The sequence below is a fragment of the Pelecanus crispus genome, chromosome 1, assembly GCF_030463565.1.
Source record: "Pelecanus crispus isolate bPelCri1 chromosome 1, bPelCri1.pri, whole genome shotgun sequence".
NCBI classification, from domain to species: Eukaryota; Metazoa; Chordata; class Aves; order Pelecaniformes; family Pelecanidae; genus Pelecanus; species Pelecanus crispus.
Genome location: NC_134643.1, coordinates 55,851,934 through 55,879,014, shown reverse-complemented (window position 1 = coordinate 55,879,014; position 27,081 = coordinate 55,851,934). Strand labels below are relative to the sequence as shown.

Below are 27,081 nucleotides of genomic sequence, written 5' to 3'. Positions count from 1 at the left end.
TTCACCCATTGCTATACAACCTTGGCTGCAGGAAGAGCATCCAGAGGGAGTAGTTGTTTCCCTTTTCTCCGGGATAAATCTTGCTCGTTGCTGAGAGGCATTTTGCACTTAGTTTTTCAAGCAGCCATTCTTTAAGCTGGTCCTGCCTCTAGTTACTGAAATTATAGGTTTGTGGTTCCCAGCAGAAAGCCTTTTTTCTACAAAATGAAGTCAAAGTGAGATTTTCTGAAGAATGTTATGGGAGATGGATGGGTGCACCCAGGAGTACTCAGGAGCTGCAGGCTAGTTCCGCTCAGACATACGGTCATCCCATGTCTGCTTCTGTTCAGCTGGTGTTTGCTCGTGACATCTCCAGTACCCCACATGGTTGAATTCAGCCTGCTGACCATTACTCTCACCATCTTGGGGTAGATTAGCTAGCATCAGATCTTCTTGCCTGTTGCAAGGTTTCTGCTGTGTCTCATATGTAAATGAACTGCCCGGTTCAGCAGCAGACTTGCAGAATAATTCCTCCTAAGGAGCTGCCTCCGCACTGTGATGGTGCTGGCTATAGGTTTTTAGTTTGCTGGGGCTTGAAAACTCTGGCTTTGCCAAAGTCAATGGCTTCTTGACATTTTTCCTGGTGAGTGGGAATGAAAAGCGGTATTTCTGATTTTTCCTCTGCAGGGAATTTTCAAAATGAAACTGAAGAATCACTTCTGGAAAATCAGTCTTGTCATCTCAGAATTCTTTAAAAGTGCCATGCTGTTAACACCTTTTCATACGAGAACAGTTGAAATATCTATTATTCTTATTTCTTTTTCAAAATGACTAAAGGGAGGGTTTTTCTTAGTATCTCCTGAAACCCCTTTTCTAGAATAGCTACTTCTGCTTCTTTTGTAATGAAATATTTTAACACACTGATAGAAAGTGAGGGTGTGTTCATCTCGTTCAACTCTACTCATAGAAAAGTTAAGCATTTAGGCACAGCTTGTTGTTTGGGGTCCTTTCACACTCAGGGTGAGAAACATGAATCAGCAGCATGCTCCAGTGAGGTCATGCTGTAACTTGAGCAAGAAGAGATATACCTCCATCTCACAGAGCATTGAGCGAGTAGTACTGCCCACTTTTTGTTTGTTTTGTGATCAGACCCACAGAATCACCCTCTGATGTTTCTGTTTCTCCCCTTTTGCTATAGAGGGAACCCTAATGCTTATTTTTGCCCAGATGCCTAATTGTTAGATAGCTAAAATTAGTATGATGAATGTTACACCACAGGTCTAGTTCAAATTTGAAAATGGGAATCAGATATTTATGTCATTTGAACATTTTTGAAAATGTCCTCACTGGTAAATGCAATCATCAGTACCCTCCATACCCCTTGAGTACGCATAAGTGAAACTTTGCTGCTTCAGGAAATATTGCTTGGCTTCTCAGAGGCATATTGCTCATGAGCATAATGTTGCTGTTTGCTTATACACTGTGACACATGCTGTGTTCACACACATTGATTGTGCCCCCCTTGGGCATCCTACATAACACTTTTTCTGTGATGGCATCTTTCATCATGTCCAGTTTTAAGAACTATCTTCATCAGCAACACAAACTGGGGAACATTTTATGCTGGAATCATTCTAAGAATAGAAATCTGCTGGATATCTATGCAAGATGCCTCCTGGGTTTATTGCCTTGTGGGCTCTTGGATCCTTTCTTGGAAGTACAGGTAGACACTCTCTTTGAAGCAGATCAAGCTGGAAGACTCCTCTGTGCTGTCTTTTTCATGTATCCCCACAGGTTATAGACTTGTAGCAGTATATGTACCTTGAACTTGCCCAGTGCTGGATTCTGGCAAGCTTTCCAGCTGAATTTACTACAGTTTGTAGTAACTGAGACAGGGTGGGGACAATCCACATGAATGGCGGTTATGGAATGGAAATAATCTCACCTCCACTGGACTGCTGGGACATCTAAGGGTCAGCATCTGTAATTTAGATACCAAATCAGATTTAGAAAAGATACATGTGCCTAAGGTTCCCTTCTCATGTGATCTATAGATGCCCCCAGGTAAGTCAAAGAAGGCTGGTGAGGAGATGTCTACCTCTCTTAGAAACTCTTTTTTTTAAAAAAAAAAAAAAAAAAAAGCCTTTTTCTGCATTATCTGCATCAGGTTTCTGGATATTTTTGTAGATATGATCTACTCTCATCAGTATCATTCCAGCTCCAGTTTGAAAAACCCAACTTGGCATAAGCAAGCATCTATTCTAGTTCCTCTTGGTTCTAGCTGGGGGTTGCTTCTAACATGGAGAGGTGATGGGGTAGCTCAGTCCAGATAACAGGAATTATTCTCTTCGCTGTTGTGTCAGTTTAGGCACTGCAGGCTGACCCCAATGAAAAATAGATAATCATACTACCTCCCCTTTCTCTGTGTCTTTTCCACATTTTGGCACTTACCAGCTGATACGGGACATGGCTCTGCCTGGAAAAGTTGGGAGGAAGCACAGCATTAACCTTTCACTAATCAGATATTGTAGAGACTCCTGGTTACTGACCATTCCCACAGTGGTTTTGTTCTGTCTTCATCATCCTCAGTCATAGCAGCTGGTAGGATGTGCACCAGTAAGGATATTTGCTGCTCAACATATGGCTGAGTTTCACCTTGAGACCTCAGTTCTGTCAACAGTTTAAAGATTAAATGCCACCTCTCTAAGTGAGTGTCAGAATCACCAAAAAAATCACTGAGATGTAAGAGACATAATCCCTTTGGAGCATCTCATTGATCCTCTCATGGTTCCCAAGCAGCGTGTAGTCCTGAATGCATGACTGTCCATTTCTCCAGATTAGTTGATTTAGTTACACATCCCTTGGGCTTGTCAGGGGGGAAATTTGTATCCTTGGAAAGAAGCAAAAGTCAAATAAAAGCTACTCCAAACCATACCAAACAGCATTACTTGCTGCAGTAAAGTGCAGGTGTCTCCTGGGACTGGAAAGCAGCTATTTCTGTTGGTCCTGCTGAAACCAGCCCAATTCCACTGTCTCCAGTGGAACAGTACATGCTATGCAGCTTGGTTATTGCTGCTGGCATCCAGCATGGGGTCTAAAAGCTGCTGTGCTGGAGAAAGACCTTTATGTCCTCACCCAGATTCAGATGGCCTTGGATCACCTTCTCCCCCTAACCAGCTGGTGAATGGGTGTGTCTATGTGCAGCACCCTTGAGAATTGTTGACAGATGCCCTGTATATTGCATGAATGATGCTATCCCAAGGAAACATTCTCTTTTCCCTTTATTTGCTCCCCACCACCCCTTCCTCCCTCTCTGTTTTCTGAAGTGTCTGTTGTTTTCTGGTATTCAGTCTGTGAAGATGAAAGGTGGTTTGTCCTGCGTGTGAAGGCATGGAGACAGCACTCATATTACTGGGGCAGTGTTCATGGGCATTTTGTCAAAAAGAAAAAAAAAAAGTTAAGAAAAAAATTTTTTTTTTTTTTACTTGCATAGGAGGAAATGCAATGAATGGGGAGACTTGCCTGGTATTTAGCATACACAGGCATTTTGGTATGAATTAAGGAGTCGACTTCAGCTGATTACACACCCAGAGCCCTCTGGTGGTCACTGAAGATTTTAAATTTCCATTTTTTGAGTTTTACCTAAACGTGTATGGCCATTTGTAAGACTTACTTTGTGTGTGTGTTTTTTAAGGGGGAAGCTTGCAAATGTTGGTGCAACATTTTTTTCATTACTTTCCCACACATTTTCACCAGTTCTGTCTATTAAAAATGGTATTGTTCTGTTGCCCAGTAATGTTTACTTGGAAAATTGGCTTGGCCTGAGAAGTGCCATATTTACTCTGCAGGCAATAGAAGCTGTTGCTGTGCAGTTAAAGAAAATTCAGGGAGAGTTTTGGAGTTGGAATTAATTTCAAATTAGCATGTACTGAAACTTTGACTTTGCCATAACATTTCCTTTTAAACCTCCTGCTCAGAAGCAGATTTTTAACTACTCTCCAAGGGTGGCTGACTCTGTGGAGGAGAACAGGGAGAGTGGTGGAAGAAGGGGAGAGGAAGGACACATGAAGAGTCAACACAGAGTGCTGCTGTGTTTTCTAGACGTTGCCCTTCCTTCAGCCCTCTTTTCTTAAGCACTTTAGCTGAAGCAGGACCACTGGCTGGCTGGTTACCCCAGACTCTTAAAAACATAAGATTGGCCATGCTTGGTTAGTCCAGAGGGACATCTCCTCTGGTGTCATGCCTCCAAGAGACATCATGATCAGAAGGCAGTTCTCCCAGGCTAGATTCACATCTTGCAATCCAGATGCGCTGATCCCTGTAATATCAAGTAATGGAGCAGCTCTCTGTCTGGATCTGAGAACCAAACCTTCGTCTTCATGCTGTTGTCAGACTTTGACCCTCCCACAGTCTACAGGACACGACTGAGGTAATCTCTGCAGATCTATCTAGACAACAGGAGCTGCTTTCCTTTAAGAAATCACAGGATACAGTCAATTCTGATGTAAACACTCCCCTCAAGATGTCTGTCATGCAGGGTCCCTTATCTGTGCGTTCCTGGGACATCCCAGTACAGACCAGTATGGGATCTCTGGAAGAAACTGTCTTCTGAATGAGTGGGGCTGTGATTTGTGTGCTGGGCTGGACAGTGAAAGGCTGCTAGCAGTGGAAATCCAGCAGGGAACAATGAGATATTTCCTTTTTTGCCAGCTGAGGAAGGAGGCAGCTGTCCTTTGTGAGAAAGAGGAAAGGGTCAGCTTGGAAGGAAGGAGAGAGACTGATTTATAGCAGGAAAAGAGTAAATACTGCTTGAGAGGGTACATGTGATCTTTTTGCTATTCAATAGGCAGTAAGCTTTTGTGTGTGTGTTTATGTGCATGCACACCTGGGGGAACTTAAAAACCTATTTCCAGAAGGCTCAGATAAACCTATGCCTTTTAACATTTGGGGGCAAGGCAGCCATGTAGTCCCTTTGGGTTGCTGGCAGTGAGCTTATTACTCGGTGGTTGCAGGACAGATTATGATGTGATGTGTCCAAGGCCAGACAAGGAGCAGCCAGAGGGGAGACCTGCTGCAGAGCTGGGGCCAACCTGAACCTGCTGCTCCTGTCATCATGCTAAGAACTGTAGCAGACTTGGATTGCTTGCTTTCTCGGTAGGCACCACCCCAATCTGATCACTAAAATGCTGCCTATTTGCATATATGTGTGTAAAAGAATTATTGCCATCACTTATGAAATATTGCTCTGGCAGCACTGGGCATCTGAAGAAGCAGCCAGGGGGTCAGACAGTTTGTATAAATTTTCTCATGACATGGATTGAGACTTCATCTTGTTGCTGAGCTGGATGGAATCTGTAGGGGTCAGGAGGAGGCCTGGGAGCCAGGCTGTTCTCAGATCGCTATCCTGATCGTACTCTAAGTAATCTTTCTGCCACAATTCTGTCTTGCATTGAACAGCAATAGTGGCTGTTACCTGCCCTTCCAGGCTGCTGAGAAAATTAACTGTTAATCAGTTTGAAGATGGCATGATCTGGGCCTGATCTACCTATGGTGGAGAGATCTGGGTGATAAAGTAGATGACATTAGGATCCTGTCTGTGACAGAGTGCAGAAGTGATGGACTTGATGGCCCTTCTGTGGTCCAATAATAAAAGAGTGTCTCTCAAGCAAGAGGCTCTTAGTTCCCTTCTTATCACAGGTTCGTTAGCATTTTTACAACAATATGGCTTGTTTTGAACTGATGACCCTGCCTTTCTTTAGTCTCCTAAGCCAACCCCTGATACATGCTAAAAAAAGATTCTTTCTTTTCCGATCTCAGAAAGAATAAAAATCAAATCCCTACAGAACAAAGAACCTCAAAGCGCTACAGAGCAGTAGGAAGCCAAGTCAAGCCATTGGATAGCATGAGAGCTTTGAAAGCCTGGATTAAATTCCCAACTTGCTGAACGACTGTCCTGAAGAGAAGAGATGTCACCTTTCACTCAGAGGTGGAAACTTGTCCTCCTCAGTGCATGTGTGCACATGTGAGGGAGGCAGGCAAGGAGGGGGAGGAACAAGGCTGGTGTAGCACCACAGACTCCTATCAGGAACAGAGTGCACTTGGTTAAGCAATTTGCAGCAGCTGAGATGCTCTGTGCTGGCTTATGAGGTGCAGAGGAGGTCTGTCCAAGTCCTCTAGCAGGTAACTAGCTTACCTGACTGTCCATTCACTGTTACACTCTCTCAGACAGCAGCTGGCTGTTCTTCCCCATCCTGGTCATCTTCTAGATTTCTGGGGTGGTAAGAGATACAGGAGGAAAGAGAGGATATTTTGCTCTAGAGAAATAAGAGGATTGTATTGTTGCTTGTGAACGTTGGCAGCGGGGGGGGGGGGGGGCAGGGGGAAGTTCAGAACTCCTTCTAAAATAGAAACAATCTTGGGTTCCTTTGTTGTCTGGAATTAGGGGCTAGTGTGCCACCGAGTTTTTCCATTGGAGTCTGCAGAAGTACTGTGATTTACATCCTACAGGCAAATGGCCTTATATTCAGAGATTGTAGCCTCATCCCCAGAATGTATGTTCCTTTTCCATGAACCAAAACTTCAGGATCCAACTCAAGAAAAAAGCTCCATTGCCTCCCTCTTTTCCCCCGTAGCCAGCATAATCACATTTTCTCACACACCTGCTAATGAGAAGAGCTGGGTGCCTACCTCCAAAGTGGTCTCTCTCCCCCTTAGCTCTGCTCTCCTCTTCCACCTGCTGTGGGGCTGAGGGCTGCTGGAACCACTGTAGTGCTGCCAGCCCAGCTCCCATGGGGCAGGCAGAGCCTCTCTTTGTTCAAACTATGCAATAGCCTTAAGCCATTGCACTGTGGCTGCTACTCTTATTTTGTTACTTTGAGGTCAACACTTACTGTATCCACATATGTGGCTCTATAGGTCAGTGCAAATCAGCCCAGGAGGAACTTTTCCACTAACATTATTGGGAACTGGGGGAAAGTGGTGCTTTCACCTGGGGGACTGGGAGGAATTGCTCTTTGTAATCTGCTTCCCTCCTGCTGCGGCATGGAGTTGGGGCAGGGGCAGGGACAGGAGGGAGAGCCCTCTTCCATCTCAGTGTGACAGCATGAGAATTTGGTCTATGTCCCTTTTAGTGTGGTTGCTTTCCTGATGTTTCTCTGACAAACCTCTTAATTCCTTTTATTGATGTAATAATTGATCTCCTGACAGTGCAGCCTGAGATGCTGCTAAGCATTTCCAATGGGCTCAGATAAAACAGAATACAATTCCTCCATTTGGCTGTGAAAACACCTCCCTGGAATTATCCTGTAGATGAGATCAGGATGAGGTAGGCTACCTCTGGCTTGTCTGTAGCACTTCAGAGGAGCATTCCACAGGACATTGTTTAGGGATATCCTTCCTGGAGGGATAATTTCTGCTTAATCCCTGCCACTTAGAAGCTGTTTTTTATGTTCTGTGGTAAACACAAAGCTCCTAAAAATTCCCATCCATTGCAAGATGCATGAATCCCGCTCTACACTTTGCTAAATTCTTAACGTGAATGACATCTTCCAACAATAAGTTCTGCAAGTTATTTAGATGCCATGTGGAAAACATTTCACTGTACCTGCCTCTGTTGTAATTGAATGCTCTTCCATTTCCTGCACGAGGCAGTAATTTTGCCTTCTCCTTCCTTTGTTATTTTTACCTATTGCAGCCTTCACTTATTTCTTGCCTCTTGAAACCAAACAAAGCCAATCATTCTCATCTGTCTTTATGCCACAGTCTGGGCTTTTGCCCCTCTATTTCTGGTTCAGTTTCTGTGATATGTTTCTTGATATCCTGCTCCCACTGAAGTTAGAGGCAAAATGAGTGGATGGCCTTGTTAGTGCCTGGGTTTCACTTCAAAAGCTCAGAGGGAGAGTGCTGTTTCAAGTGAAGGTGCATCACAGTTTTGTCTTCTGTGTTTTCCATCCTATTATGTACATTTAAAATTGGTACACCTGCCTTTGCAAGTTACTGATACTACCAGGTATTCAGGTTATTCTATAGTCTTAGAAGAAGAAATGCCTAAGTGCTGTTGTAACTTTAACTGCTTGTCAAGACATTTGCAAAAATTTAATAGTAGCTGCTGTTTGCCATCCAGAAAGTGCACTCAGGTTCCCTGGGATGAATTATGCTGGAAGAAGTGAATTTGCCAGCCTTATCAAAATTATCAGCTTGCATTACTTTCCATAAAGATAATGATTTCAACTCAGCTAAGTAATTTCTATGTTTTAGCCCTGAAGTCCTTCATGCTTTCCAAAGGGTTAAATCCATCACATGCTTGGCATTGGCCTCAGAGATTTTACAAGGATGAAAACTGGTATTTAGTGTTGTTAGCTTTTCCTTAAAGGATGGTAGTCTTTGCTGAGGGTACCTAGGTCTGTATTTAATTGAGGGAGAAAACGCTTGAAAAGGTATGGTTGGCTTCAGCTCTGTGATGTCTGAGACACGGAAGAATGAATCACCAGGGTGGAATAATTGCTTGCTTTTTTTCCCCTTGATAGCCCCAGCATGGTGTCAGGCTGGAACCTGCAAATTTATAGCTTCAAACCAGCTCTGGATATGTAGATGCCATGTGGATTCCCTGTTCGCTTGCAGGTCAGACCGCAGGCCTGGCATGCTGTGTGTGGGCTGCTGTAGATACAGGGGCACAGCCATTCATCAATTCTGGGCTAGTTTTCTGCCCTCTCCCTTGGTTCATCTACAAAACTTCAGGCCTCTTTCCTGGCCAGGAGTTCCATCATCGTGAGACCTCAGACACTTGGTCCCTAACGGATTTGGAGTAAATAAATAGTAAAAGTGCTGATGAGGACAAAGACAGTAATAAAATTCTCCTGTCAGCAACTTCCTCATCGATGTGACTCTCCAGAATAGCTTTCACAGTGCTGAGGAAGAGGAGTGCACAGAGAGGAGTGGGCAGTTGCCCCTCCGCCAAGCTGTCTTGAGAACTTTGGTGACTACTTTCCCTCAAGACACCATGCTCTCACAGAGGAGAGGACTGGATGACTTGCTTGTACTGTGAGGGCTTGAAGAGTCAGATTATGCACAGAGGCCCTCAGGTGTTGCACAGAGGCATGAGAGGGTTGGAGATGCTGGCTCTGGGAGACTTTTTGGTGGACTGAGAGGCTTCAGGCAGTACCCAGATGCTTGAGTCATGTGGACTACATGTGCCTTGGGGGTCTTAGAAAGTTCTGAGACTCTTGAGATCCCTGCTTCTCATTGCTTCCAGCTGGGAGTCCTCAGAGTGGGCTCTTTGGTCCAGTCAAGGTTTGTGGTGTTGGGGTTTGGCCTCAGAAGTGCTGCCTGGGGTTGTGTTGTGGCAGGCTAGACCTGTTCTCAGGTACCGGTTCCCTGAAGGGCTTATGTTTGTACTTAGCTCTGTCATTGCACTGCAGGATACTCTAGGCTGTGATTTATGAAAGCCCTTGAAGCTGTGTTTGTGCACTCCGAATTAGACTTTGCTACCTCACAGAATTATTGTGAGGGGTAAGTAATAATTCAGGGTATATTTAATCCTGTGGGGAAATGGAGTAGGCACGGAGTTGGGCAGGAAAATTAGGAAAATTAACACAAGGTGCAGAGAGTATTTCTGAGGTGCTCAGATACTGGAAGTTCTTCTGTAAAGAAAATCTGGAGTAATGGTTTGGTTGTGGATTATTTTGTGGATTTCATTGCTAATTGTCACAGGATATTATCTCTGCATTGGAAGAAGGCACAAAAATAACTGTTCAGTATAGAAGACGGAGAATGTCTTCACATGTAAAAGGTCCAAAAAGGTTCAGTGTGCAGCAGGTGAGGGAGGAGTGGCAATTAAGGCTATGGTTTCAAGCAATAGATGCTGAAGTGCTCATATTGTTGTTGCATCCAGCATGCTCCCCAGGATGGACAAGGGCTGGCATTGGCAGGAGTAAATGGCTTATGCATAGTGCTTATGCAGAAACTGGTTAACTCTGTTGCAGATAGAGTTAGGATTAAAACTGGGGTAGGCAATGGCTGCACTGCTACCAGGGGTCTGGCAGGACAAGGGTGAATATCTTACACATAGACCCAGAGCTGTTAGGATCTCTGGGCCCAGACTTGTTTCCAAGCAGTTGAGCTATCCCTGAACTCAGCGTGACCCAGTAGCATATCTTGTCCTAACCCCTTCCTTCCCAAATATCTTTCAGTGTTGCACTGGCAATATCAGGCTGCCATCTTCCTCTTCAGGATCCACAGATATGCCAGGACTGTCAGGTCCTGAGTCCTGTGTATGTGGCTGTTGGGAATAAAATGAGAGAAGAGCTTGAAGGGGTACTTAAAGCAAACGTGGGCACTGATATCAACAGAGACGAAAGTGCACCAGCTTAAATTAAGCATTAGTTAGAACAGTGCAAAGTTAGTGCATCTTGGAGGAAAGAAATGTATAGCTGGAAAGGCAAGATAACCCTAAAATAGTAGGTAAGCACCTTATCAGAGTCTGTGGTTCTGTATGGTCATCATCAACCTCATTAGTACATCTTAATTTTGAATTAGCTTGTCATTTGCAGAACCAATTATAACTTAAGAAACTGAGGTGTGGGGGGAGATAAAGAATTAAATTAAGCATAAGAATGCACAAATTGTTTAAAAATTGCTGGGTCAGAATTTCCTATCACGTACAAAGTATTTTATCTCATTTGCCTATTCCTCCTTCTACCCATCTGACAACTACTGAGCTGACAACTACATTGTTTTTAAAAAAAAGCTAAAGGAGAAGCAAGTGTTGTGGACAAGTCACACAGCCACGTTGTTTGCTGACAAATCTCAGGCAAGTGCGTGGTCTGACATGCACACATGTGGGCTGGCTGCAGGCACAGGCAGAGTGGGACGTTTCCTAGGGAGGCAGGCTGCCCAGAGCAACAGAACGGCAGGGTCTGCCACGGCAAGAGGAGACTGGTACCAGCCACTTGAGCAGTAAGCACTGGCAGTCTCTGCCTCCTCGCACTGCAGGCAGAGCAGGGCAGCCTGGCTGGTGCTTCTGCCAGGAGCAGGTTTGATGGTATTTGGTCCTTCTGTCTCCCTGGGTGGGGTTTGTCCCAGCACCAACTGTTGCTACCCTGCCCCAACACAGTGGCAGATCCCACAAGGTCAGCGGCTTGAGTTTGGTGCTTTCACTGCTGTTGCATGGATCTGATTTCCTGCCAGGGAAGACAGGTTTTCTGTTTAAAATACAATATTTCCAGGGTCTTGTCACAGCTAATATACAAGACCTTTTGTCCTGGATGTCAACACTAAATTTTGCCTGTGCTGCTGGGCATATTTGAACTAGCTCTGAACCTGTCTTCACAGGCACACACGTGCATGCTTGTACTTATGCAACACCCATTAACAGGAAAGAACACTCAGTATAAACACATACACACACAGAGCCATATGGACACATGCTCATTAATTGAAACCAGGCCCATGTACTGAATCTCTTTGTTAGCATCCAAATCCTGGCCAATCTGCCAGTACTTATGAGATGCAAGACTGGATCACTTCCATTGTCTGTCACTTAAAAGCTGAAAATTGTTTTGCTGGCCCCTGGCCCTTGCTTCCATATTCTTTGAGAAACAGCAGTGACATTTTGTTTGAATGCACATGTGGGTATATTTATATTTTGTGCAGTATATTACGTGTAAGCTATAGCTGATGCTTACTCCTATGCAGATGGTTAGCTCAAGGCATACAAACAACTTGTCAGATCCAGCTTAAGTGGACAGAAACACAGTGAACTCCACAGGAGGGAATTTCTTCTTATAAGTATACTGCATACACTGGAAAACAGTCTTTGATGATAAAAAGACTTAATTTGAGGAACAAAATCGAGTACCCAGGAAATGTCACAATTAAGTTCGGTATGAAGCTGAATTAATTGCTTTGGCATCCCGAACCATTCACCAATCTTTAAATACAAGAGCACATGGTGTTTCAACACAGGACCATGCCTTGCTGAGCAGGCACAGTGGGAGCAGCTTTTGGGAGAGGTCAGAGCTCAGTGGCAATAGCAACTGCAGAGCACAAAGCTTTTGCCTTAGTCAATACAGATATTGGAAAATTTGAAGAGAATGAGATGGAGGTCCCCAGGCTGGACACAGAGGTATCTTCATGTTAAGGCTGTTAAGTGCTGTCAGGACAATTCAGAGGCAGTGCCTGCCTCTGCCACAGCTTTCTGTGTGATGTTGTGGGGGGCAGTCACATTGCTGTGGGCATTTACTGAGACTAAGTTTGTGTGTACCACTTTACCCTCTCATCAAATGAGAAGAGTATCTTATAAGGCCACACATATAGATATCTTAAGAACTCTCTCCAGTGTTCGTAGTGTGGTCCTGTGAGCAGATCCCTGTATTCTGCACAGTGCTCTGTGGGCAGAAGATGCAGCTGGGCCTCATGTCATGAACACATACATCTCCTGGTTATGACTTGGGTGTATAAAATTCTGCCCTGGAAGCCGGAGCTCTCCAGCAGCCTCTGTGGTGAGCAGCACCCAACCTTCAAACAGACCAAGCTCTAGCTTTTCTTCTTAAGATTTTTCCAAATGTTTTGGTCTGCCTGTCTCTGCTAAAAAGGACTTTCTTCGGAAGGGGCAGGGAACTGCAGTGACCAAGAGTGCAGTGAACAAGCCAAGTCTGGCAAAATCTTTGCCTGGCCAATGAGAGAGTCCAAGGCATGGGGATTTGGGAAGGGTGAGCTAGAAGGGAAAGCTTACTTGCAAGCATTTTAAGTCATTCACTTGAATCCATGCTCTGCAGCAATGTTGCAGACCTACCAGGAATAGTGTGGCCAGCAGGAGCAGGGAGGTGATTGTTCCCCTGTATTCAGCGCTGGTGAGGCCACACCTGGAATACTGTGTCCAGTTTTGGGCCCCTCAATACAAGAAAGACATTGAGGTGCTGGAGTGTGTCCAGAGAAGGCCAACGAAGCTGGTGAAGGGTCCGGAGCACAGGCCTTATGAGGAGCAGCTGAGGGAACTGGGGTTGTTTAGCCTAGAGAAGAGGAGGCTGAGAGGAGACCTGATCGCTCTCTACAACTACCTGAAAGGAGGTTGTAGTGAGGTGGGTGGTGGTCTCTTCTCCCATGTAGTTAGTGATAGGACAAGAGGAAATGGGCTCAAGCTGCGCCAGGGGAGGTTTAGGTTGGAAATTAGGAAAAATTTCTTCACAGAAAGAGTGGTCAAGCATTGGACCAGGCTGCCCAGAGAGGTGGTGGAGTCACCATCCCTGGAAATGCCCAAAAAATGGGTAGATGTGGCATTTTGGGACATGGTTTAGTCTAGTCTACCCTTGATTGGTTTAGAGTGGACTTGGTAGTGTAGGTTAATGGTTGGACTGGATGATCTTAAAGGTCTTTTCCAACCTAAATGATTCTATGATTCTATGATTCTATGATGATTTTCCTGAGGACTTGGTATTTTAAAACACAGTATATGTATTTGATCTATCTCCCCTCTAAAAGACCATCAGGAGGATTTGCCAGTGATTTACTGTGCCTGTACTGGGGGGAAGGGGAGCAGATCATGAAGCCTCCAATACAGCCTGCCATCTGGATGGGCTCAGTGCGCAAGAAGGCGTAAAGTTGGGATGCAAATGTGCAGCACTTGGTTGTCAGCCAAGACAGAGCTTGTGCTCAATTGTTTAAAAGCAGATCTACACAGATATGACTTATTGCAGGGGAGGAAAGGGGCTGATGGGAACCCTTGGGTACTGCTTTGCAGAAATCACCACTACAGCTGAAACCCATGGGAGCTGTGCTTTGAGTACATGGAGATTTCTGTACATGGGCTGTTGGTGTCTTGATAGGGGCACTTAAGATTAATTGATCCTTTTGACATTTATATTTGTGTTCTTGTGTTTCCTGTCCAGAGGGTTCACATTAGTGGGAAGTTTTCTGGTGTTTCGCAGATCAGGAATCCTGCCCTGAGGTGACTGGTGGCTTAAGGAGTTGTGTGCAACCTTCCTTCTACCTCTGTGTGCAGGCATGAAGATGAATACAGCTAGCCGTATTGAGAATATTACAGTGGGTTGTAGAAACCCACTCTTCTCTCTCTGCCTTTACCATGGACTCTGAATGTGATGCTGAGCAAATCACATACACTCAACTTTTCAGTAGTGGCCATGAGCTGTTTCCTTTTGTACATAGAGGCAGCCAGCCACTGTGGTGGCCAAAATTAATGGTCAGCATTGCAGATTTTTAGCTGTGGTCTGCCTATGAATCAATTCCCCTGTCTCTAAAATGCCTGTGATAATGGTTTGGTTTTGCAAGGGTGACTGGAAGACAAAAGTCCTTTTGAGTTTGGGAACTGCTCAGCGGTGATAATAATGAAGCAAATCGAAAAGCCCAGGAGGGAAGCAGAATTCTGTATGCTGTGCAGTGCGCTGCTGGCATGCAGATAAATACGGTCACAGAGTGAATAAGGAAGATAGCCTCATCCATGGAGCACTTCTGTGTGCTGAATGAGGCAGCAGGCCCAGTAAAGAGGGGAAGAATATAGGATCAGTTAATTAAAACTGTACCTCTATTATTATTTCTGTTTCTAGAGTTTGGTCCTTCTCCACAATCCATTTGGTATCAAATCAAGGACGGGTGGGAACAAAATGCTTATTTTTAGAGACTCTTGTGGGGTTGAAACTTACATTTGATATCAAAAGCCATTCCCTGTCCATATTTGAAGTTGGTATCATGCTATTCTGCAGCAGTTGCTAGTGGAAACTGTTGATGTGTTGGTATACTTCCATTATCCATCACTCTGCTCTGCAGTTCGGGAACTGGAAGGCGTGCAGGTGGCTTCATTTTAATATCTATTTAAAGTGTAAATGGCTGTCTGCAGTGCCCTTTGAAAAGGCAAGGGCTGTTGGAAGCTTTCAACACTAGTGGGAACTAAGAGCACACATGTGATAGAGAAGAGTGGCAAACGTGATACAAGATAATTGCTGATGGCTTTGATGATTAAAGCTGAGACATTTGCCCTTTGAGTACCTGTGGGAGCTCTGGAAGGTGGCAGCACTGGGAAGCAAGAGCAAGGCAGTCCCCAAGGAAGCAGTGGGGGGTGACATGGCATGTGTCAGCCAGCCCACTCCTGGAAGGGCTGGGGATCAGTCTGGGAGAAGGGTGCTTTTGGTTAAATAATGACAAGTGGTGCCTACACGTTGCCTGTTAATCTGGCTGTCTTGAAGGTGGGAATGCAGATAGTAGCATTGCTTTGCGTATCGGGCACAGTTGGGTGTAAGGTTTTGGTAGACGGAGAAGGCACAGGTAGTATAATTTCTCTCATACTAGAAATCTGTCTTCCCAGACCTGTTGGAGGTGACTTCTCAGCCATGGTCTCAACCTTTGTAAAATAGGTTATGTGAAACTATGAAAGCTGAGATGAATCCATGCATATGAAGGATGCTGTTATAAACAGAGCAATTCCAGACAGTGAAAGAGATGAGAAGCAAGAGCTCAGGGTCTGTGGCTTCCCATCAATTGCACCTTCTCATAGAGGGAGCTCTCTGTTGAAAGAAGAGCTCCATTTTGCTTGGATTCCATTAAGATCAGTGATTCTGGGGAAAAAGCTAAGGTTGCAACATAGGGACTTGGATTTGTTCTCTTAACTTCACCTGCTGTGACACATGCACGGCTGTGCAGTGTTTTCCACCTGAATTACATCTAGATCTGACTCTACTATGGCACGAAAGCTTTGCTGATATTTGGAAACATGTGCAACACATCTAGAATGATCAGAAAGTTAGGAATGGGCTAACTTTTCTGATCATGGCTTCTCTGAGCAAGTAGTGCTTTTATCTATAGCATATGTGTTGGCCTAAGTGGTATTGATTTTCCCCTGGGCAATAAAGGGCTCCTGCATGACTCCCAGCTTGCTGCTCTGCCAAATTTTGCTTCCATCTCCGCAGTAGGGAGAGGTTAGAAGTCATCTAGGGAAGGATGAAAGGAAACAGTCATGGTAGAAAGCATCTGCTTTTCATTAAGCTTTGCCTTAGAAGCAGATAGTGCAAAAATCTGTTTTTTCCCTGTGAGCTGAAAAATAAAATGGGACAGAGAGACCCAGCATGGGAGAATTTCAGCGTAGGTGCTTAGTATGTGTCAAAGCCATAGTCATCTCAATGTGAATGTTCATTAGGGCCGGTGTGCAGTAACGGCTCCGTTGGCACTGTGGATCAGCCCAGTCCCACTGCCTGTGCTGCACTGGTTCTGCTCCGAAGCACGCAGGATCTGGGTATGACTGTGCTTGATTCTTCATGACCGATACCTCCTTGAGGGTTTGTGAATCCCGACCTGAATGCCCTTGTTTGCTAATCACATTGTGAAAATAATATGGAAAAGTTCTTCTTGGACGCCTGTCTCCTTTCACTGCCCATTGCTCCTTGTTAGCTGCAGGCATGGGTGAAGCAGGTAGCTGCAGAGGACAGCAGCTGGGGAGGTGGTGAGAAGTGAGCTGACCACCAGCTTTAGCTGTGCTGTCAAGCAGCAAGCATGGCCTAAACAGCCATGGCCTAAATCCCCCCTCCTGCCTGGGGGGCAGGATATCCCTTCCTTGCCCTCTGAGCTCTCTGCTGCCAGGGGAGGCACAGCTGAAGGCTATGGCGTAGCTGGATCAGTCCTGCCCCCCAGATCTCCACTAAACTGCCTGCTATGTCCACAACTTTTCCTTTTCCCTTGTCCCAAGTGCAGTGCATTGCAGAAAAAGCCTGGCAGGTCCCCTCTGATTTCTCACTCCTACGGAGGCATCCTGGGAGGTGACAGCTGAGGGAGCTGTGTGCCAAGGGTGCAAATGGCTGGAGGGAAAGGGAGGTCTCCTCTCCAACACATGAGACGTTAGACTGAGGGGGCAGAAGGAGGCACTTGTCCAAAGCACAACAGAAACTCCCAGAACTCCCCAAAGCCTGGCCTTTTCCTGGACCTCTCTCACCTCTGCCAGAGCTTTGATGACTGGAGAAAAAAAAAATGCTTTATAATTTTCAGAATCCTCTGAATTTGAGTGGAAGAACTCACCTCCTATGCTCAGCTTCATTTATCTCCTGTTGTTTGGGCTCTACCACACTTCCATTCCATGATTCCCTTTTCCCCAGCAAGAGAGCAGTCATGCCTCTCTATGGGCATGCAATTATACGGCAGGGACCACTAGATTTACTGCACCGCAAATGCAATCTTTGCCTTTATTGCAGCAAGGTCACTGCAAATCTTCTGGTAGGCACATGACAAAAAAAGCAACGACTTCTCTGATTTCCTTGTCTCCCTGCTGTGGGGTTTCAAGGTCTCTACTGGGTATCTGTGTTCAGTTTTTCTGTCTTGGGTGTTTGAAATGAGATACTTAAATTGATGGACCTTGCTGAGCCTCTGTGGCTTCCACAGATTTCACTGGCAATTCATCAGTATTAAAACCACACCCCTGAAAGCTGTTTACCTTAATACATGTTTAGCTACTGGCCTGTTGCCATCAGTCTTTAGGAACCTAGGGCTTGCTCTTTGGGAAACTGAGGAAGACCCTGTTTTGTTAAGATCCACTGGAAGTCAAGGAGAGTTAGCTGGAAAGGGTTCCCCCCTGAAGCAGGACTGTGGAGGTCTTAAAAGACTGTAGTCTTTCCACCTTCAGGCCACCCCAGCATCTCCTTAATTCTCTGCTTCCAACCTGCTTGCCCCAGCTCAATGCAATTTCTCTGCCTCAGTTTCTCTGACAGTACACACCAGAGGGGACGGCATTAACTGCAGGACTGAGGGGCAAACCTGTTTATCACCTTGAGCTCAAAACACCTCTCAGTGGCTGAAGGGAATTGAGCCACGGTCATCTCTTCACGCCTGATGATTAGAAAGTTTTTGCTAATTCCCCTGTAGAGTTTCTTCTTCCATTTCCATTGGCCCTGTAGGTTTCTCATTGGCGATAAACACTCTCACGATGTCACCTCTTATGCGGGACAAGATGCCCCTGACATGCCTCTTTCTTCTACATGACATGCCACAGGCCAGTGGCGAGCCCATCTGAGGGCTGCCGAGTGAGGCTGGGGCACGCTCCCATTTCTGAATTGTACTGTGATAAAGCAGCACTGTCCCTAGCTGGGGATGCCCGTGCCTCAAATCATAGGATCATAAGATAGATTCAGCAGAGGCATTTGCTGGGCTTGCAGTGACCTCTAGTGACAATGCAGGGGACCGGGGTCTTCAGCCATCAAGGGGCTGAGAGGGCACACGTGGGTCCTTGGTGCTGGATGGTTTACAATTGTTCACCCCAGTTTTTGGCAGGATTGTGCACATGAGCCTCTGGCACTGCCTTGGAGAAGCAAGCCTACTACCTGATCAAGGTCTGTCTGCTTGGTAGATGACTGCAGTGGGTCTCAGGTGTCCCAAACTCCATACACCTCCCCACTAAAATTCTCATCCTCCCCCAACCCACCAGTGCTGTGATGGTCTTCAGGTCTTCTGCAGTGTTTGTTATTCCTGTCCCTCTCTTTTTCCCTCCTGTCTATAAGTCTCATCCCCCATTTCCTTCTGCTGCCCCATTCCTGCATGGCATCTGATCACTGCCAGTCCATCCTCCTGGCTAGGTTGTGCCCATGGTTCTTGCTTCCAGGGATGTTCCTGAGTACTTCACTCCTGCCTCTTACCTTTGCCTCCCCCTCCCCACACACTGGCTCTCTTGCAGAGCCTGTCAGCCCTTTCCAGAGCTGGGATACAAAGTGCAGGGGTTCTGGTTTCTTTGCTTGCTGTGCTCCATGGTTGATCATCCTCTGTGTGATGCACATGAAGCATCTTTTGCTTCAGAATGCCATTTAGAAACAGAACCCCCTAAAAAAGTACATTCAAGCTGAGCTGAAGCTATCTTTTATCTCCCTGAGTCTAGTAGACAAACGAAAATGGTGACAGAGTTGGACCTAATCCTGGAAGCTGCTAAATGTGCCTCCAAAATGCTGAGCAGCCTCAGCTTTTAGGGTCATCAGTAGGACTCACAGGCTGTCAGCAGCTCCCAGGGAGCCATGCATTGCCCAGGAACATGGGGGAGACCTGCCATGGCTGCAGTGTGAGGAGCCCATGGAAGCCTCTTTCCCAGCCTCCACCCTGTCTCTGCATGCTGACTCCCCCTCTCACAGGCCATGCCTACAGCACCACCTTTTCCTTGTTTGGCTAAGCTGCCCTGGTCTGTGCATGTATGTTTCCTGGGCTCTGATAACAAGATAGTGCCTCATTCAGTTGATATTCAGCTGTCTCTCAGAGCCACACATCCCCCTACCCTCCCAAAGCCCTAGGAAGTGCTTTTACTCACTGAATTACAGCTCAGTGCCCTCGGCTCTGTGTTATCATCAGAACAAGGCCCAAAAATCTCTACAGTGAGCATGTTGAGGAAATGAACCTTTTATTCTGGGAGGTGCTTCCAGAGGAAGAAATAATCTATGATGCCCCACAAAACTCAGGAGAAAAGTCACATGCATCTGTGAACGCCAAAAGCCAGGCTTCTGTCTACTCACAGATTTATCTGGAAGGTGGAGAGAGGCAGAAGCACCCCCAACACCCCTTCCTTTAGCACCTCTGACTGCATTATGCTCTCCAGGTCATCTGTAGGAGAGTGATCATACTCACAGGGCAGAGTTCCACAGCACTGCCTCTTCCCCTAGACCTCACTGCAGATAGATCCAGCTCTGTTGCCCAAATCTTAACACTGGGATTAGCCTAAGAGATCTGACAAAGCACCTTGGCTTCTCATAAATCTCTGCTGAAGAGCATGACTCCTGTACTTGCCTCTAGGCATATGCTGGCTGGAGGCCCCTCACCCTGTGGATTGACCCTTCTGGTCCCTGGCTAGCCTGGTCCACATGAGAAGCCTGAGAGGGGGTGGAACAGAGGAAGGCTGCCAGCTACAGCCTTCCACGCTAGGTTGAGCAGAAAGGCAATCAAGTTTCCTCAGCACTGTAACAGATGACAAGGTGTATATTTATACCAGATACCCACATGCTTTGGGTGAATTGTGCAACATGAGATTTGTCATCATGCATCAGATCACTGTGTATCTAATCCAATACCATGGCTCTGACAATGTCGGGAGAGCTGAGCTGCCTGCAGTGATGCACCTTGCCAACTGTGCAATGCAGTAACAGAGGGTCTGGGATTAAAATTCCTCCCCAGTTCCTCCAGCAATCAACTGGTACCCTGACTGCTCTTATTATTTGAGCAGGCAGAGCTGCAAATGTAAATAATCACAAGATTAGGCAGCTTTCTAAAGACAACTAGTACAACTGCAGCATACATTTCTGGGCTGCCCCCTGGGCTGGATATGTTTTGAGTGGGATAGTATTTCATGCTGAGTTTGCCTTACTTTCCTCTGTTAAATGATTCTTGGGCTAACTGCATCCTGGATGCCAGCAGTAGAGAGTTACTCCAGTGCTGGAAGTGACCCATAGTCTTTTATACCACTCCTAGCACCATCTTTTACGCCTCCCATGATCTCCCCATTCCTCGCATGCTTGGGGTTTTTTTTGTTTGGTTGTTGTTGTTGATGGTGGTGGTGGGTTTTTTTTTTCCTCTGTCATCTTTGCTGCAAGGGAATCAAGCCATTATCCCACTCTGGGTGTGCTGGCAGGCAGCTGCATTCTGTAATGGTGCTGCTGCCTTTGTGTTTGCAGTGCTGTCATCACCCCTTGATCAGCCCAGGAATCAGTTACTTTGCTTGGCCGGTTTTGGCTTCTGCCATTCACAGAGTGGGGCTCTCCCCTGAGCTGTCTGCAGCAGCTTTTGCAACACTCCCGTGAACATGTACAGATAATTTCAAACTCATTAATGTGAGAAGTTATTGGACTGCTTCTTCCCAGCCTGCATAGCTTGACTTTCTGGTCAGAGCAAGTGTCTCTTGCTCTTCCCCCCTTGGCTGTCCCTCATTTTTAGTGCTTCCTGCAGCTGATTTACTGTAGTCCAATGCCCTGAATTAGTCAGTTGTTTGTCTACGGAAAATCCCTTCCTCCTTGCACTGTGACCTGCAGAAAAACGACCAGGGAGGGGGAACCTGTCCTTTGCTCTGCAGTGGAGTCTCAGGCATGGGAATAATTTTGTTTCTCTGCTTCTCCTTTTCAAAGGCTTATCTTTCTAGTGCAAGGACTCTGCTGTGAAGTAATGGAGTCACTTTTGGTCCTGGCCCTTGTGAGGTTTGGTCCCTGAAATCCCTGTAATGGGTCTTGCAGGAGTGTCATGACTTTGTGGCTCAGAGTCTGTGTGGCACTAGGTCAGTGTCACTTCAGGCTGTGTTGAAGATGATTTTTGAGCAAACACCCATCATATGACACAACCTATAGTGCCATTTGTTCCTATCCTTTTCTGCTTCCTTCTGGTTTGTAATTGAAGGTTTGAATTGCCTTTGTTGGCATCTGCTTTTTGTTGTTCTGTCCTGCTGGTGCCCAGTGTAATTCCCTGCCTGCCAGCCCCAGACTCAGAAGATGATGGTGGGAGCTACCAGGTGTGGAGCAAAGACTGTCTCACTTGGAACGGGTTATACTTCAGGGACTAGATTGACTAGGTTCACCAGATGCCAGAGGGCCCAGTGATTTTTTCCAACTGCAGATTAGGGCACTGATCCTTTAAAAGCCCAAGTGTTTTTTCATGCAAAAAAAGCTGCCCAGAGCACCCAGTATCCTTCATATCCTTGCTGAGCTGCCAATGACAACAGTTTGTGGTGAGGCAAGGGTTGTTGGACACTGTTATTCAAAAATTGAAATCATTGCCTGTGACCTGTCCTGGGCATCCCAACAAAGCTGGGATTGCTTTGTCATCCTGTAAGTTATCATATTGTCATGTGTGATCTGCATTGTGCTAGAAGCAGGGCATGGATACCAGCCTAGCAGTGGGTGTGCTCCTGCAAAGCTCCCTGGCTAGCATCCCCCAGTATTCCCACCTCAGCCACTGGCTCTGTCTCACCTGACAGTGTTAGCTTGTAGCCAGAGGAGCCTTGTCCGCAGTGCCTGACTGGTCTTTGGTTACCCTGCACTTATAGGACTGCCAGGAGGATGAGGCACACGAAAACTCCTGGAACCTCCTGAGCCCAAGACAAGTGTCCACCCATTGCGCACCATGAGCCTTCCCACACCCTTCTGTGTATAAGGTCCTTCTCTTGTGAAACTTCAGCTCCTAAAGATTCATGTCACTGTTCTGCCCTCAATTAGCATGTGTCTTAGCGCTCCCTAAGGTCGATTAATTGATAAAGAAAAATTTCCTACCCAGCTGATTCCCACTAGGCCTTATCTCACAGCTCACAGGATTGTGTCCCAAGTTTGCTGAGACCTGCCTGTGTCCTGGACTTCGGACTCTTTGGTCAAGCTCTAGAGCTGCTGAGGTGTTTGGCCAGACAACTCTAAAGAGGCAATAGCTATACCAACTCACATGGCATAGGCAAACACCTTGGTGATTTTGCTTTGGGATACAGACTGACTTGTGCTGAGGGTTGATCTAAGACATAATAAATCCTGCAGCATCTGAGGCACCAGCTTCCATAGAGGTGAGATTCTACCAAACTGAGAAAGTACATTTCCAGCTCACCTGGGTGTGAAGCAAAGCCTGGCTCTGGGATTGAATGTTACCATTGCTCACACTATCTCCTTGAGCTTGCAGAGAGTCTGAAACAGGAGCTCCAAGAGTCGTTCTGCTTCCTCCTCCCCTCCAGAACAGGAAATCTCACATACTGACAAGAAAGAGAACATAGTAGTTCTGCTTAAAGGTCCGTCTTAAAAGTCCATCTTAAAGGGCTGAGCTTTGATTCCGTGAGAACAGCAAATTATTCTATTAACAAACATCTGAAACACTAATGCAAAAAAACCCCCAACCAAACAAAAAACCCAGAGCAGAACTCTTTATAATAAAGGGAATCAGATTTTATTTTTATACCCTCAAAGTTAAAAATATGCATTTCAAAATATTTACAATGACTATATATGAAATAACCTTTGTTAATGAAACAGCAACATACAGTACTAGAATATATCCACCAAATTGATAAAGTCTACATAAGAAGAAAATGTAACAGAAGGAGAGAGAAAAAGAGTGAGAGAGAGAGGTAATTAGCATCCATGCACAATCTGCACCAGCATATTTTTTTATATTCTCTGCCTGTGAATGGAGTCACAGGAAATTTTGACCTCTTGTCCCTTACAAATGCCACTTGTGACAGAGATTCTTTGAACTGACAGAAATTTGTGGGTTGCAGCGGTACCAATGCCTTAATTTCCCATGCCAGCCTTTCACATGGGGACCTTGTATTACAGAGTGGACTCAAAATCTCTCAGCAACCCTGGGAGGTAGGTATAGTTTTATGGAAGAATTTGGCAGATGGAAAAGCACCGGGTTAAGTGACTGGCCTAAGGTTGTGCAGCAAGGAGCAGAACTCACAAGCCCTGCCTCATCTCTTCTAATCTCTCATTAGGGAATACATTTCTTCTGCTAACCAGTATCATCTGCCTTTGAGATGAGCCATGTCACAAGGTGGGGCTCGCGTTTAATACCATGTACTGGGTGACAATGTGGGAAAAAAACCCTGTGTGCAGATAAGGACTTGTCTCAGTAACGTTCTGTGATGCTGCAGTGCTGTCACTGTGTTCTGGAGCTGAACAGAAGATTTTAGTGTAGACACACACCCAGATGATTCCCTCCCTCCGTGTGCATCATTGAGAAACTGCATCCTCTGTAATTAGGAACCCCTGTGTATCTTCAACCTCTCTCTCCCCTCTCCCCCCCCCCACCCCGCCCTTCCCCGCCCCTGTCATCCATACATGTATATTTGCCCTTCCTATCTGTATCTGATTCAACCATGGGAATGTGAAACAGAACAGGAAAAAAAAAAAAAATTGCTGCCTTATTTCTGTAGATATCTTAATATGAATTTAATCTGATTTCTATTGGGTTGCTTCTCGATTTAGTGTCTTTAACTTTCACATACATATATATATATTAAAAAAAAAAGTAACAAAAGGCCCATCCCATTTGTTTCAATGGACAAAAAAAGGGGTCATAAACCTTACTGCCCAACCCACAAGGCTCACCAAAAGGTAAGTGAGAAGGACTCTAGGAAGGGAAAAAGATATAGCCCTTGTCTTTGTGGTGCCCTTCAATCATCACTGCTGAGCTTGAAGCTTTTTGAAGGTGATGTGACCTTGCAGAAAAGGAGAAGAGCTGTCTGGGTCACTTGCAGATTTCTGGTGCAACAGCCCCAGGCGTGCTAGATCACTTGGAGCTGTTTGTCCCTCTCTTTGGTGAAGCAGTTTCTGAAGATTCTAGCTTTGTTAGTGATTTTTTTGTGGCGGTGGCAGTGGTGATGATGGTGGCTGTTTCTGTCTATTGGCCCAACAGTTCTCTCAGCAGAGAAATTCTTCCCCATTCCCAGTAGCCAACCCTCTCCCCTGGACTCCCATCAGCCTTATTTTTTCCTAAGAACAAGGTAGAGGATGCTGATGATGAAACTGAAGCAAAAGCAGATCCAGGCCAATATGAAGCAGTAGCCGTGGTGATAACTTGTGGACTTGGGCACCTTGCCTGTGAACCGAGCTGTGTAAATGGAGACTCCAATCAGAATGCACATCCCTGTGGGAAGAAAGGGAGAAAAGAGAGTTGGAAAATCCACAGAAACCATCATTGCTGCAGGACTTCTGAAGTACTGTTGTCCCCTGAAATTGTAATGCATGTCTTGTACCATATGAGAGAGGGGCTGCTGCCCACTAGGCTTATTTATGGAGGATTTCTCTTGCAGGCATGTTGATGTAAGATACTCAGGGCTTCTTTAGTGGGTGCCATGGGGAATAAACCTTTGTTAGGAGGAAATCAGTAATAAGATCTGCAGACAGTTTGCTGCTATGTCTTGAATCCCATGAGCGGTAGCTGTCTAACTGTTTATTCCGCTGTTCCCCAAAATACTTGAATCCTTTTTGTTGTCTTTCAAAGGTATTTTGCAAAACCCACTGGGCTTTTCTAGTGAAAATCTGGAAATACTTTCATTATATACAGTTAAAAAAAACCAAAATGAAAAAACCCACTTTCCAATTCCTTAGTGCTTGTTTTATCAAAAAAATGGGCCACTGGAAACATTTAGCTGCCCAACAGCCTCTCCTGATGGCCATGTGTGGCAGACATGTGTGGCTGCTTGTGCTTGCAGAGGCAGTGGGCCACATGCAGAGCCATCGTGAGGCGTGCATACTTACAGCAAACCAGCATGGTGGCTCCAGTGATGTAGAAACGTTTGCCTTTCTCCAGGGTGAACAGCTGGGCAATGAACATGACAAGCGCGATGACGGAGAAAATGATCGAGAGGATCATAAAGGCTTGCACGGCTTTGAGGGAAGCTGTGAACACACAGGGAACAGATTTGTGAAGGTGAGGACTCAGCCTTGGTATTGTGCACCAAGGTCCTGCAGTTAATCACCACAATGGAAATGCAGATGTAACTTACCCTCATCCTTACTGCTGACTGTCAGCTGCTCGCAGGTCGTGTTGCACAGTAGCCAGAGTCCTGATGAGACCCTTCCGAAGCCGAAAGAACCCACCATCCAAACCTGAAACAGTACCAAACAGTTGTGTCAAGGGGGGGCGGGGGGGCTTCCTTGCTCTTCTGGCCAGTTGTCAGACTAAACCGTAAGGGGAGCAAGATTAGCCCAAGTGCCACGAGCCAGAGAGCTGAAAAAGTCAGCATGTGTTGGCAGCAGATGACCAGCCGAAGCGGGTGGGAGATGACGCAGGCTTCCAAAGCCAGGAGGCATTTTGTCTAGGCAAAACACCGGCAAAGTCTGTTCCCATGATGGCGGGGGGGCGAGAAATCGCTCAGATCATCCTCTCCCCGTGCGAGACGGCAGGAGGGCACGGTGGGGCAAGCAAGCCGCCGAGGCGGGTGCGAGGGGCCCCCGAAATCCGCCCCAGCGGGTGGCGCGGGGAGACCCCGGCCGCGCCTCCCCCGCCGAGCCGCCAGGGGTCACCCTCGCCCCGGGTTTCCCCGGCGGCCGCGGGGGGGGGGGCGGCTGCCCCCCCCTTGCTTGGGCTTCCCACCGGGAGCAGCTCCGGGAGCCCGCCCGGCCCCGGGCAGCGGGCTGCGGCCGTCAAAACAGACAGGCATGGGGGAGCGCCCAGTTGTGCAACAGCCTGGCCGCCAGACAGGATGATAAACACCGCCCCAGAGCTGTCAGCTGCTGATCTCCCCTGCGCCTCCTTGCGCTCGCTTGGATGAAGAGTGTTGAGGTGCTGCTGGCTCTGAGATTTGGGAGCAGAGGGTGGCAGGCAGAGGCTGCCTCCTGTACCACCCCGGCTGCCTTTCTTCTCCCTGAGCCCACCCATCCATCACTGCTTCGTATTTACTCATGGCTATGAGCGGGTGTCCCTCACCTATAGACCTGAGCACCCACCCACCTGTCCCCCTGCCAGCCACATGAATGGCTAGCTACTGCTGCGGAAAGTGACAGCTGTGGCTCATCCAGGGTGGTCTCTACTTACGTTGGCAATGGTGGAGACGAAGAGCATGATGACAGTGGCGATGTGAACCACAAAGATACCAGCCAGTAGCACCAACATCTTGGGTCCCTTCTAGGTGGAGTCACCAATACAGAGAGCTCTGGAGGATAACAAGAACAGAGGGAGGAGGTGAAGGGAAGGGCTGAATCAAAGCACAGCATTACTATAACCTTTATTTACATGTGAGAAAACAGGCTGATCTTATACCCATTCTGGAAGCGTGTAGTCACAAAAAACCATCATGAAAACCTTTGTCAAAATCTGCAAGGAAGTTGCTCAAGAGGTTAAAGAAAGCCTGGAGGTAAAGGAACCAGTCTGGGAGGAGATGTAGAGCAGGGGTAGTTAGCTTGGGGGCATTTCAAAAATAGCCTGAGTATATACACAGGTTGCTTAAATTGGTGTGTGGTTATGTAAAGTAAAAATTACATACTCCAGGCCTACACTCCAGGAAGAGGAGCTTTTGCCCACAGGATTCACAGAGGTCAGGAACGATTTTCTCTTCCTGTTCTCCCTTTCCCTCTCGTAGCGCAGCCTCCTCCAGCTGGTGTGGGACATGGACATGTGGTGTGGAGGACTGTGTGTTCCTGGGTGCATCAGGTGTTGAGCAGCATTGAAGAGTGGACTGGG

The 27,081-nt window shown here is 46.5% G+C and overlaps 1 protein-coding gene across 1 annotated transcript; it reads right to left on the bottom strand.

Moving 5' to 3' along the window:
• Positions 1-24,379: 24,379 nt before the first annotated feature.
• EMP1 (epithelial membrane protein 1) lies at positions 24,380-26,514 on the bottom strand. The gene is made up of 4 exons (XM_075727061.1): positions 26,437-26,514; positions 25,406-25,508; positions 25,158-25,298; positions 24,380-24,543 (listed from the first exon to the last, which is right to left on the bottom strand). Exons 1-4 carry the CDS (start codon positions 26,512-26,514, stop codon positions 24,380-24,382), a joined length of 486 nt encoding a protein of 161 aa, XP_075583176.1.
• Positions 26,515-27,081: the final 567 nt, after the last annotated feature.